The sequence below is a fragment of the Thermobia domestica genome, chromosome 14 (assembly GCF_964235325.1).
Source record: "Thermobia domestica chromosome 14, izTheDome1.hap1.1, whole genome shotgun sequence".
In the NCBI taxonomy this organism is placed as follows: Eukaryota; Metazoa; Arthropoda; class Insecta; order Zygentoma; family Lepismatidae; genus Thermobia; species Thermobia domestica.
This window is the reverse complement of record NC_137467.1, coordinates 145702845-145716915: the sequence shown is the minus strand read 5'-3', so window position 1 is coordinate 145716915 and position 14071 is coordinate 145702845. Positions and strand designations below refer to the sequence as shown.

Sequence of the window (14071 nt, the reverse complement as noted above, 5' to 3'; positions counted from 1 at the left end):
GCAAATATATGTCCTATATATTACATGAAATCTCCAAAATTCCGCTATCTTTTCTGATAAGCTGCGTCTTGCTCTCTATCGGAGAACAATTTTAATCTTGATTTAGTTTGAAGACCTTCCAATGAAATGCACAAATAATACAAATGTAAGCTTAACTAAACGGTGAAGTGGGTGTAAAATCTGTCTTTGTAAACTTCCAAGTGTTTTTAAACATTTTTGATTTAATTGAATTGACATTGATCATAAAGTAAAACACACACACACACACACATATATATATATATATATATATATATATATATATATATATATATATATATATATATATATATATCCCACACACATATAGATAGATAGGTAGATAGATAGATAGATAGATAGATAGATAGATAGATAGATAGATAGATAGATAGATAGATAGATAGATAGATAGATAGATAGATAGATAGATAGATAGATAGATAGATGTCCTATATATTATATGAAATCTCCAAAATTCAGCTATCTTTTCTGATAAGCTGCGTCTTGCTCTCTATCGGAGAACAATTTTAATCTTGATTTAGTTTGAAGACCTTCCAATGAAATGCACAAATAATACAAATGTAAGCTTAACTAAACGATGAAGTGGGTGTAAAATCTGTCTTTGTAAACTTCCAAGTGTTTTTAAACATTTTTGATTTAATTGAATTGACATTGATCATAAAGTAAAACACACACACACACACATATATAGATAGATAGATAGATACGGAATATCAAAATTTTTTAGCGACTTTTCACCCCGAATTGGAGTAATTTTACTACCCATTTAGCGACTTTTTGTGTCAACTTTTTTAGCAACGCTGTTTGTGGTCATTAGTCACGGAGCACAGAATAGGGCATAATCGTCATCTGTTTTTGTACAGGTAGGAATGGAACACTTCACGACGGAACGCCATGTTGACATAGTGAAAACTAAATACAAATGTGGTTAAAGTTGTGCAGAGACTATTCACAAACTCAGATGACGATCATGCGCTCTTCGGTACTCCATGACTATTATTATAAAGACAACAACTGAAAATTATGTTACGTTCAGTGCTGCCAACTTACTAGAACAGAAGTGGCAGGCATTTCAAAAGTTGCATTCTTTATGGGATACCTTTTTATAATTACACATTTCCTACCCCAAAACAATAAAAACACTCTTTAGACCAAACCCATTGTTATGTATATGTTCTGGCCTCTTATTATAAACTTTGAAAAATGTTAAAATGGCAAAAACTGTAATTTTTTTAATGTATTGCACTGTACATTAAAACATATTAACATTACATAAAAAGGAAGTTTTAGGATAAAAAAGGTATATTGTACACATTTTAAGGCAAATGTTATAACGTCAAACTTAATGGAAGAAACTCAAATGATGTAATTACACTGTACAGTCACAGCATAAATAAAGCACTAACCTAATCTAATTACTTCTTTGTCAAAATAATAAACATACTGTATTGTTCATTGATAAATGGTTATACAAATGTAAAGACCTGGGCATAAGACTCAAAACTTTTTTTTCTAGTTTTTAGATATAGATAGATAACTATTTCTCCATCGCAAAGTTGCATTTTTATGAAAACGTTGAAGTTAAAAAAAAATGTTTAAAAAGTATCAATTTTGTTACCGAGATTGTTTATTTGGAGGGTCAGATAATCGATAGTCTACTGTATATGAAAACATATGAAGTTCACTTATGGTAAAATGTACGGTCAAATATATATATACACACCAATATCATCACTCACTATAATTCTTAAGTTGTTACATTTAACACCATGTTTAAATTTTCGGCTTTTTTTTTTTTTTTTTTTTTTTTTTTTTTGTTCAAAAAAATCTTAGCCCCCTACTTTAGCAGACAAGCGTGGAAATAGGAAATTCGAATACTTTAGTTTTAAGATAATAAAAGTATCATATTGGCCAAGAACGTACGCAGGAGGTGAATCCGGGAAATCCCGACTCCTCCCAAAAATAAATTTCAACTTTTCTGTAAATTTAGTCTTATTTTAGGGATGATCTTTACAAATTTTAATATAATTTATCCTCATATTGAATTTAGACACAGTCAAAAGCTTTGGACTTTCCAGAAATAAATTTCTACGTACATCCCTGGCTGCTACTGGTATCTACAGAAATTTGTACCAAGAGAAGATATGATGATGGCAACACGTGACATGTTTAGTAAGATAACTTGTTCACTACAATATATCACTCGACAGTCTTGAAATGCATGTTGTTGCGTAAAACTATACAGAAATGAAATGATTGCACTGTTTGATCATATTTTTACATGATAAAAAATGTATACAATTCACAATGCGTATACATAGTTTATTTTCTAAAAAGTGATCTGGATTCTGCATTTCGTACTTGAATCTCGACGACGGCAAGCACAATGGAGAGAACCTGTAAAGAGAAACAGAGTTCAAGTAAACTTTATGTGGCTAAGTGTTCTCCGTTTGAATAAGTACATACTTAACAGCAGGCCCGCAACCAGACACAGAAGTTTGCGGGGGGGGGGGACATGAATAAGATAGGGGTGCCAAGTCATTAAAAATTCTCTTACAAATATCTAAATTGTGATTTTTGTATTAATAATAGCATTTTGTATTGAGATCTGGAGGGGCCATGAAAAGTTTAAGGGGACCAAGCCCTCTCCTGGCACCCCTCTAGTTGCGGGCCTGCTTAACAGCACATTTGATACATCCTACAATGGCTTACGGTTCGGAATTGGTAATTGAAAGAAACTAATGGGAAAAATTGCATTGGTTCAATTAGAAACTCTCGAAGGATTTCTTTCCAAGGAAGGCGGGGGGGGAAGACTTATACATAAGCGAAGTCACGAATATAAGAATCTTGATACACGAAATATTTCATGTAAAATATTTGCTCTTGATACATATTGCATAACTTTCTTTTTCTTCTTTTCTGGTGGGGGGACATTGTGGCTCAATGGCAGTCGGTGGGTGCAGCCGAGCGGTCTGAGTAGTGATGGGTAAATTCCCTGGAAGATATTTTTCGGGAATATTCCCTGGGAAGATTCCCAAAATGGGAATTCATCCGGGAATTTACGTTCAATCAGAAAGAAAATTGCATTCTATTACTATATTATGATTTCGAATTTGAATAATTTTTTATATCACAGCATATTATTACTGTTGTCCACAGAGGATTCTTTAAAATTTAAAATCTGAACGGTACTATGTTACTTCATGAAAATTTTATTATATTTAGAGAGTATGCATAAATGTATATTTATTTACAATGTGTTCTATCAATTAAATATGTGTGAAAAAATTATATAGAAAATTATATAGTAAGAGTTTAAATTTATATGTAAGTGGATTTGCTCAACTTGACTCTACTACTGATATTATAAACACATTAAATTTATAAATGTTATAAACCAATTAGATTGGGTAAATGCTACAAGATACATGTCTCACCAATTTATCAACCTTTGCACATGCATATTTATGTTCACAAAATTTGCAAGATACTTACTTATCTTTATATTTTAGCACGTAACATTGCCAAACAGGGCCTTTCATTCTACCTATTTCTCGAAATTCTATACGTTTATTCACATGTAAAAGAAGTCCGAGTACCTCTTCAGATATTGGAGTCAGAGAGAGGAGACAGAGCGACGTCTATTACTAATGGTGGTTCAGGGTTTATTAATAGCACTTCATCTCTATTTCTACATAATTCTAAATTATTTACAAAATGGTTCCTTTTGATCATTTGTAAATTAGTACTTTGCTAATTTTGGCTATTGTTTAGCATTGGGGGGCCAGTTTTTGCACCTACTTTTTTGCGATATTCTATTCCAATGCGGTTGTTTTATGGTTTCATACGTTAAATTACGTTACCAATATTAAATTCAGACAGCATTGGAGAGCGAGCGTTAACAAATGAAGGCGGGTTAAAGCCCTCCATGGCACGTTGTTTTCTATCTTCGTTACCAACAATTCACTTTCTTTTCTCACATAAATCACTTCCACTTACCTTTCTGTTTTGTATAAATCCCATACTGCCCCCCCCCCAAAAAAAATGTGTCCGATACTTTCTTGACTACTTGAACATCACTATCAACTCATTTCTTCCGTAAATCATCCTCCTTTTTCTAGTTTTGGCCCCCCAATACTAACAAATTACCTTACTTTATAGTGAAAATGGAACTTAGAAAATCATATTATTAGTTATATAAAGTACCGTCAAATAATTTTAAAATTTTAACCTCCAAATTCATTAAAACCTAGAAGTAAATCATAATATATTAAAATAAAGTAATTAGTCATATGGTTCTTATAATTTGGAAGATAAAGTGAAGAAATGAAAATAAATTCCTTCCCGGGAATTTATAGGCCAGGGAAAAAAAACCGGGAATATTCCTATTTTTTAAATTTCTTCTCACCGGGAATATTCCCAGTGCCCATCACTAGGTCTGAGGTGTTTGGCTGATGATTGTAAGGTGAACCCCATTGGGGGTTCGAATCCCTCCGAAGAGCATGATCAGAATTTTAACTGTCCTCAGTATTTCTGTGTTCGTGTCTCTGTCGTGTTTGGATTACGTTGAAAGTACGTCACTTGCCCATGGTGAACAATACTCCGGTTCGGGCGTATAAAAAAAAAATGGTAGAGCATTTCAGATCTCTAGCTCGATCTGCGGCCAAGTAAGTTTGTGGTGGACAACATCGTGTCCGTGGATTTTCTCAGGATATCTCACTTTCTTTCCACATTACCATTCCACCAATTCTCCCATTATAATTTGTTTACCTTAATCATTCGTCTCCCTTGCTACAAATGTATAATCGTCGGACATTAAATTAGAATTCTTCTTTGTTTCCGCCTTTTCCAAGATTATATGGAGTCGGCTTTCCCGTCTTCAATTCTTTTCCCTCTCTCTCCTCTATCCTGGGTATCCTCTATTCTACATTCCCTCTTTCTGAGATCATTTTGTACCTTGTCCTTTCATTTCATTCTGGATGTTCCCCTTCATCCTTTTTCCTGATATTCCCAGTTTTTTTTTTTTTTTTTCAATTCTCTTTCCTATATAGTCGTCATTTCCTCGTTCAACATGTCCAACCCATTTTAGCCTCCATCACTGAAATTCACCATACTCAATGGGACCACCTTAACAACACCTCTTATGTAATTGTTCTTTATTTTATTCTTTTATCGTCGTCTATCCCTACATATCTTTATTATCTTCAGTAAATACATTAAATGGTTTAACGGGTAATTAAATCTAATACATTTTGACATGTACTTCAAACAGCTGAATCCTTTTCGAAAATCCAGGTCCAGAGGCTCGAGCAGCTAGTCTATTATAGTACGACTCCATCCTTATCCCAAAAGAATGTTGCAAACACTTTCCCAGTTGACTTCTGGCTCTTGAACATCTTTGGTCCAGGAGAACTTAAATTCCGCCAATCCAATGGCTACTGTTTAGTTTCAGGATCTTAATGGTTTCATTATGTGTTCGTCCATGGTTACTATTCTTGACAGAAATTGAGCGGAACTACGGTCAAAATGGAAGATGACTTTCACGATTTTCATCTGCTGACAGATGTTTGGGAAACCATTTTGCCGAGAGCTTAAGCATACTCAAGTCATTATGAATTATGCTACCGACGGGTTTCCCCAAGAAATGACTATAGTCTCTGCCACACGTTTTGCTGAGATTATGCGATTTTCAAGAATCATAACATGAATTTAACCCACGATTTTGGGGACAATCACTGTTTTTGGTCTTTCTCAGAGTGAAGTGCCATATGTTGATAAATAGTCATGTTTGAACTATGCCACTCACTTCTCCATCCCTGCATTTGACAGAGGAAATTCTTTTTGTTCTATGGTGATCAGCGTTGAAACAGGAAATCATTCATTTCCACCGCTTCCAATTTAAATAAAGAATTAAAAGTGGAGATGAAACCTATTCTTGAAACTCTAAATCCATATATATATAAAGAACTGTTTCTCGCTGCCTTTAATCGTTTCTGCTCTCATACTCGTGGAGAAAGACGGACAGATAAAGAAGTCATAGCCATTTTATAAGATTTCGCACACTTATGCATCGTACATTTCTCAGAAGTCTACGACTCTAGAATTTCTATACTGTTACATGAAAGGATATAGTAAATTTGTGTTATACTTACTTGAATAAAACATAAATATAGCAAATTTTTGTTGCATTTACTTGAATAAAACATGAAAAGATATAGTAAATTTTTGTTGTGCTTACTTGAATAAAACATGAAAAGATACAGTAAATATTTGTTGCATTTACTTGAATAAAACATGAAAAGATATAGTAATTTTTTGTTGAGCTTACTTGAATAAAACATGAAAAGATATAGTACATTTTGTTGTACTTATGAAAAAATATAGTAATCTTTATTACATTACTTGAATAAAACATGAAAAGATATAGTATTTTTGGTGTACATAGGCCTACATGAATAAATCATGAAAAGATATAGTAAATATTTGTTGCATTTACTTGAATAAAACACGAAAAGATATAGTAAATATTTGTTGTACTTATTTGAATAAAACATGAAAAGATATAGTAAATTTTTGTTGCGCTTACTTGAATAAAACACGAAAAGATATAGTAAATTGTTTTGCACTTACTTGAATAAAACAGAGACAAAGTGTAATTCCTGCAGTCCACGCAGCCTTAGATTCGAGGTACCAGGTTATCTCATCTGTGCACCCATAAAAGAATACGTTGCCTGTCACTGTGTCTCTGCACTCCGCAGGAATGGCCTTCCTTAGCTGTGTGTAGTCTTCTCCACCGTTAGCGCCACAACAACCAACCTACGGAAACAAGAACACCAAATCACATAGTATTGTAAAGGTACTGCGAAACAAGAAATAAAATTTGTAGAACAATTTTAGTTATAAAGACTAAAGCTTTCTTGGTGTCATGATGAATATTGTTCTCAGGCAATCACCAGGTAAATTCTACGTCGTCCAACGTTTCGACAACCAAGAACATTGTTCTCGTCTTCAGGGTAAAGTATGGGAGATCAAAAACAGAAGCCCTTATTATATGGGTACTGGCAGGAAATAGGCGGAGTTTGATTGGATGTTGCCATTGAACCAGTAATGAACTAGCTCACTCATTTCAAACTGCTCCTTCAAGGAAGCTGCAGCAACTTCAATATCAGCTCTACGTAAGACTCATACCACTGCACATGACTTCGGCACCAAAATAAACCAATAAGCATTCAATGATTGATCTAGTGATACTTGCAGAGCGAAAGAAAAACTAAAATAGAATGAAATACGAAACTTATCTTTACGTCAATTCCGTAGAAGGTAACAATCAGCTGTTCTTTATGTTTTATGTACAGCACTTTTTCTAGCCTTTCGCACAAGCCCGTTGCTTGTGGATCTGTTCTGTGCACTTTACATTTTAACTTAATCCAGTTTTAATATTTGCATACTTAGCAAAGAATGGAACTTTTAAGCGTTATTGTAATCTTAAGTGCTTTATATAACTAGTACTTAGAGACAGTAGTATACAATTTTACTACAAGCGTACTAAGTTTTCCCTAAAATGTGTGGTAACAAAATTTTCCTTTTACGTCACGGCACCGGCGCCGTCAATAGCATGAGAAACAAATTCAACAACTGACTCTAAACGTGAACTAGTACTTCCGAACGACTTTCTTATCGATGCTGGAGCGAAGGAGCTAGATCAAGTTCGCCACTTACTATGCGTGTAATGATGCTCCATATCAGCATCTTCTTTTATGTCGCGGTTTGATTTTAACAACACTAATAATAATAATAATAATAATAATAATAATAATAATAATAATAATAATAATAATAATAATAATAATAATAATAATAATAATAATAATAATAATAATAATGGAGAAGAGGAGTAAGAAAAATAATAAATATTGGATTTACCGCAAAACGAGAGGAGAGCTCCTTTCGTGGTCTCCATTGCGAGAGACCCCGGTTCGATTTTCGTGCCAGTTCAGGTGGTTCGGATCCCATGTTAAGCTGTAGTTCCAAGTCTCATATAGCCTCGATGCTGAAAGGGACCCTAAACTGCAATCTAAGGAGAGCGGAACAATTTTATTTGTGACGGGTTATGAAATAAAACAGAGCTTTTATAATAGAAACATTCCGTTTCCGAGTTGATACATTACTTTTACGATACCGTTTCGAGACGAGACTGCCGTAACATTCATCTCATAGGTAACCCTAATGAATACAAACCTCTAACAAAAATATATTGATCTGCGGCTTCTGCGCATGGTTCTGGAAAATAGCAGTGAACATATGGATCTGTCTTGTTTTAATGTGCTCTGCTGTTCATCACAAATTCTCGGATTGGTTACAAACACTATAATCATCCTGTAGCAATTAAACACTTAAACTGAGAAAGTTATCCTTTTATTAATTTGATTAAAGTTACTACGTTCACTTTCAGAATGAGATGCTGTAGGTCTAAGAAGTGAAATTAGTACTAAATGACCATCGTTCCCATTAGCTAATGACTTTTACCTATTAACTAATCGAATAATTATTAGTTAACAAAATCAATTAAACAAAAGTTCTAAACCAAAAGCCGAAAAAAAAAAAGGAGGGAACTCTCATTAAAATGTTTAGAGAGAGTTTGTAGTAATGAACAAAATTATAACTCCCCTGCACAGAGAGAAGACGTTTAGTTAATTGAAACCTTAAAGATTATTCATAAATAAATTTTAATTTTGTTTTATATCTGTAATTGTTATTACATGTATACAGGGTCGGATTTAGGGGGGCTGCAACGGAGCACATGCATCAACCTTTACTGTAAATATACAGTATCTAAAATGAGAACCTAGTAGTGAAAAAGGAACATTTTCCGATACTTTCTGCTATCATGTGTCCGTTTGAGGCTTAAAAAGAAAGCTTAGTTTTGCAAAAGCAATAGTTTAAGTCGATTTTCTGAAGGTTGAAGGAAAAGGACACTACAGATGCCTAAAGGCATTTAAAAACTTAATAATTTAAATCAAATGTAGAGGAAGTTATTGGTGCACCCCCCCCCCCTCATTCAAGAAATCCTGGATCCAGCAGCCCTGCATGTATACATTTCATGTTTAGACTTAATGCAAAGTAATTAGTGGCTGCATTTTTTTTTTTTTTTTTTTGTACCTAGAATGGAAGAAAGTAGAAACGCTTTCAAAGCCTTGACTGGAAGACCAATCGGAAAACGACCATTAGGAAGACCTAGGCGCAGATGGGAGGACAATATTAAGATGGATCTCGCAGAGATTGGAATACAAAGTAGAAACTGGATGCAGTTAGCTAAGGATAGAAGTCAGTGGAGAGCTTTTGTGAACGCGGCATTGAACCTCCGGGTTCTATAGGCCATAGAGTTAGTTAGTTAGTTAATTAGTGGCTTTTGAACGGGGTTTAATCTAGTTCATCTCATTGTTGTTTTATCATGACACTGACATGTGTATTTAAGTTACTTCTACAGTTGATGAGAATATTCCATGGAAACGCGTCTTTACGGATCAGAGTAAAACAAAGACTTAAAAAGAGGTACGTAAATAAATTTCAAGTATCTGGGAAGTACGAGGGCTGGAAAGAAAAAAGTGGCAACAGACAAATCATTCACGAACCCTTTATTGGACAATCATGAAACTTCTAGGCCTTCAATGTAATCCCGTGCAGCATGCTGCACACGTTGCCAGGTATGGGGAAGTCGCAGGATACCAGCAGCGGTGCCCTCTTTGTTGATGTCTGCAAGAGAGCGCCCTATAGCTTGAAGTATGGCATCTCTGCTGCGGAAACGCTCCCTCGCAGTGGTTCTTTCATCAAAGGGAACAGATGAAAGTCACATAGACTCATGTCTAGTGAATAGGGTGGGTGCTCTAGAACCTCCCACCCCCATCGTGCAAACAGGTCCCTCACAACACCTGCGTTGTGACAACGGGCGTTGTCATGCAAAACAATGGGTGGATCCCTGATGAAGTTGGGTCGTTTCCTGCAAAGTGCAGGACGAAGATGTTGTTCCAGAAATCTGCGGTAGTACACTGCATTGACGGTTTGGTTCGGAGGGACTGCATGCCGTAAAATGACACCCTGTACATCGTATGCCACTATCGTCATTACCTTTACATTCTCAGGTTCCTGACGCAGCTTCTTGGGTCGAGGAGATGATGGGTGGCGCCATTCATTTGATTGGCGCTTCAGTTCTGGCTCACACGAGCGCGCCCATGTTTCGTGAAGTGTGATAATCCTGTCCAGGAACGCACGACCTTCCCGTCTGTACCGTGCCAAATGATCACCTGCGAGGGTGTATCTCAGCCATTTCTGAACGTCTGTAAGGTGGTGCGGTACCCACCGGGATGCAATTTTTCCGTACCCAAGGACATTGTGCAACACCTTCAACACTGTGGTATGGAATGTTCCTACCTCGTTCACCAATTCCCTCGCAGTCCATCTCCTGTCCACATGCAGCAACAATTACACCGATTCAATGACTCGGTTGTCGACCGCTGGCGTCCTCCACCTGGTTCCTGTTGCACATTGCCACGTCCTGCACGAAACGCTGCTACCAAACGTGCCACAGCCCAATACAGCAATGCGTCATTCCCGCATGCTTCACGTAGTCCGGAGTGACATTCCGTGACATTTTTACCACGGGCAACTTCGATCTTGATCCATGAACGTTGTTTTAACTTGGAAAACATCACCTTTAGAGCGGTGTGCTTTGCCAACCTGCATTAAACACACTTCACTACGATCACTGCCGCGCCTACACTAGCGCCACCACCCGCGTTGTACAGCTCCACCTACCCGCTACAAAGTGTTGAAAACTGCAGCTCGCTCAAAATTCCCTGTGCGCTGATGGGACAGTGTTGCCACTTTTTTCTTTCCAGCCCTCGTATTTTGACGAGAGACGCTTACTGCACCAAAGAGATCAGGTCAAGAATTGCCATAGCTAAAGAAGCATTCAACAAGAAAAGATCACTCTTAACTAGCAGGCTTAATATTGGACCAAGGAAGGACTTGGTCGAGTGCTTTATATGCAGTATTTTTTGGATCGTACGGTTCGGACACTTGGATATTATGGAAGTTAAAGAAATATTTAGAGAGCTTCGAAATGTGGTGTTGGAGGAAGATAGAAAAGATAAAATGGACAGAGGGAGTAACAAACGAAAATGTTTTAAAACGGATAGGAGAGAAGAGGTCGCTTTTAGCCAGCATCATTAGTAGGAAGACCAATTGGATTGAATACATCTTGCAAAGAAATTGTCTTCTTCATACCTCCATAGAAGAAAAGATGGAAGGAAAGCGAGAGATAGGAAGAAGAAGATCACAGCTAATGGATAATCTGAATAATACAAGAAAATATTGGGAGTTAAAACAAGAAGCTGAAGATCGAGAAACGGGAAGAAACATTTTCAGGCCCTAACCTAAAATAATAATTTTAAAAAACTCATTAGTCCCAGGACCCGCCAAAGTGAGATTACTTAGTAATGATAATAATAAATGGTGATGATGGCAGGCTTAAGCATTGAAACGTCGATAGTACGTTGAGTCAGTGGTGTGGTTAACGGTAGCTCAGTGGTAGAGTGCTCACGTTAGGTTCGAGGACTCTATGGCAGGCCGGAGCCAGCCCCAAAACGTAGGGGGGCCGGTAGAATTTAGGGGGGGCCCGATCCAACTATATTATAGTTCATCATCATATTATAGTTCATTTTCAAGCATATTGTCAAAACTCTAGGGGGGCCAGTGAAAATTTAGGGGGACCCGGCCCCCTAGTTCGCCCGTGGATACGGACCTGCTCTATGGCTAGATTCGAAGTCATATGACTTTGTTGTGGACAACGTCGTGTACGTGGGTTCTTTTGAGGTTTTCCCGTTTTCTTCTACATTTCTGAAACAGCCTGTGTGGAATAGTTGAGTGTGGCTGACGATTGTAAGGCGAATTCCGTCTAGATCTTGAGTTCTTAAAATAAAAAAATTGGTATATTACACTGCACTCTAAGCTTCTTGTTCGTGTCTCTCTCGGGTTTAGTAATAACCGAAAGTATCAGAGAGAGAAAGAAAAGCAGTCAGGAAGCTTTTAAAAGTGATAAAAGTGCTCATCTCTAGTGAGAATGGTCCCTGGTTTAATCCCGTATTACGAATTAGTGGGGGACAGCATCGTGACCATGAGTTTTCTCGGGGTTCTCTCATTTCTTCAAGTATTTTCATTTACCAGTTCTTCCATAATTATTCACTTTCTTTGAAATCCATATCTTCTAGCCTAAAGAGTATAAGGGTGAGACGTTTAATTAACGGTTTCACTTCATTTTCATTTATGTACGTACAACCTATGTAGGCCTATAGTCGAAAGCAAAAGTTCTTATTTCTCGATAGATTTAATTTTGTTAATAACAAAAGAATAAAATTGATTTTTAATATGATTTCCATCAGTATTTTTGCTACCCACTGTACAGTACATTTTACATCGAGTTAGCGTTGCCAACCTCAGAGAAAAAAATTATCGATTTTCGTCCTTAAAATTATCGTATATTACAAAAAATTATCGTATGTTCGTCATAGGCGTGATAATTGTATAAACAAGTATAATGCTACTAATAATAGCAATAATATATAATAAACTTATCTAGTAATATTCAGTTTCGAACTCCAAAACAGTGTCACTACCCTTATCATCTTTTTTTATCCTTATTTGTACCTCCATTATATGTTGGATTTATTCATCGATCCGATCATTAATCCATTAGGTTCAAACTCGACACAGTTTTGAACACATTGGGCAGCGATCACTATATCACTAATTGTACTTGACTGTAGTTTGTTTCTTAATGGTGTTACTATTAAGTTCATTTTTGACAATACACGCTCACAATCGGCAGTAGTAGGCTATGTGGCAAAGCTAACATGTCCAATACAACCCTTCCCAATTCTAAAAATTCGTGATTTCCATGGGAATCTTTAGCATTTTTTTGATGAAAGCCCAAAATTTGTCTAGTTCCTTAGAACGCAGATCTTCTGGAAACAAAGCGTAAGGTAGTGCTCTCAACCGATCGTCTATTCATTCTACAATATTTTGTTTGTATTTTCGCACTATTTTCATCGAAATATCTCACACAAACAAGTATTTTTTGTAAGCGAAATATCTGCAGACCCATCGACTGAATTTTTGTTTCTGTAAGATATCATTCAATTCCTTCAAATGGCATTTACTAATGGCATTCTTGATCACACCCGTTGCCTTAGTTCTACCTAATTGAATCTTGCTAGCTATTTTAGAATCAGGGAACGCATTTTAATTACATCTGTTAAATGATCTGCCGTGTTCATAGAGATATTATGTTCGGCTAGAAAACCACATAGCATTATTTCAGCTCGCTTACTTTGTGTATCCAAGGTGTAAGAAGTAGATGTGGATGATGAAAAATTGAGTTTTCTTTGGGCAAGCCCTGCATGTTCCACTGCACTTGAATGTTTTTTTTTTTTTTTCTTTAGCAGGGTTTTTCACTGCAGTCAACTCAGCAGTAAATTCGGTTCTACAAACTTTACACTGGGTTTTATAAACCGAATACTGAACAGAAAGTTATATGGAAGAACAAATGAATAAATTGAGGAGGAGTAGTTCGGGTTCAGAAGAGGTAAGGGCACAAGAGATGCTATTGTATTATTAAGGGCCTTCGGTGAAAGATTTATAGAAAAAGGGAAAGAGGTGTGTAGAAAAGATTTATCGATCTAGAAAAGGCTTTGACCGCGTGAATTGTGAATTGTTGTTGGGAGTTCTAAAGAAGATAGGGTTGGAACGGAAAGATCGAAGACTCATAAGAAACTTATACATGAACCAACAAGTAAGTGTTAGGATAGGCGAAGAACTAACGGAAGAGAGTGCAATTGGAAGGGGAGTTCGACAAGGATGCTGCCTCTCGCCAACACTATTTAATGTCTAGCTAGAAGAGAGTGAAAAAGAGTTTACATGATGATTCGGTAGGAGGCAGAATGATTAGATGCATAAGATTTGCAGACAATATGGC

At 36.4% G+C, this 14071-nt stretch overlaps 1 protein-coding gene across 1 annotated transcript in view; it reads right to left on the bottom strand.

The window, feature by feature from the left end:
* Positions 1 to 317: 317 nt before the first annotated feature.
* Tsp2A (tetraspanin 2A) overlaps positions 318 to 14071 on the bottom strand; it is a 37837-nt gene continuing 24083 nt past the window's right edge. Inside the window, exons 4-5 of the mRNA XM_081739009.1 lie at positions 6673 to 6858; positions 318 to 2439 (exon numbers count right to left, since the gene is read on the bottom strand). Of these exons, the coding sequence (XP_081595135.1) occupies positions 2365 to 2439; positions 6673 to 6858 (261 nt within the window). The 3' untranslated portion in view covers positions 318 to 2364. The remainder of the gene's footprint in view (positions 2440 to 6672; positions 6859 to 14071) is intronic.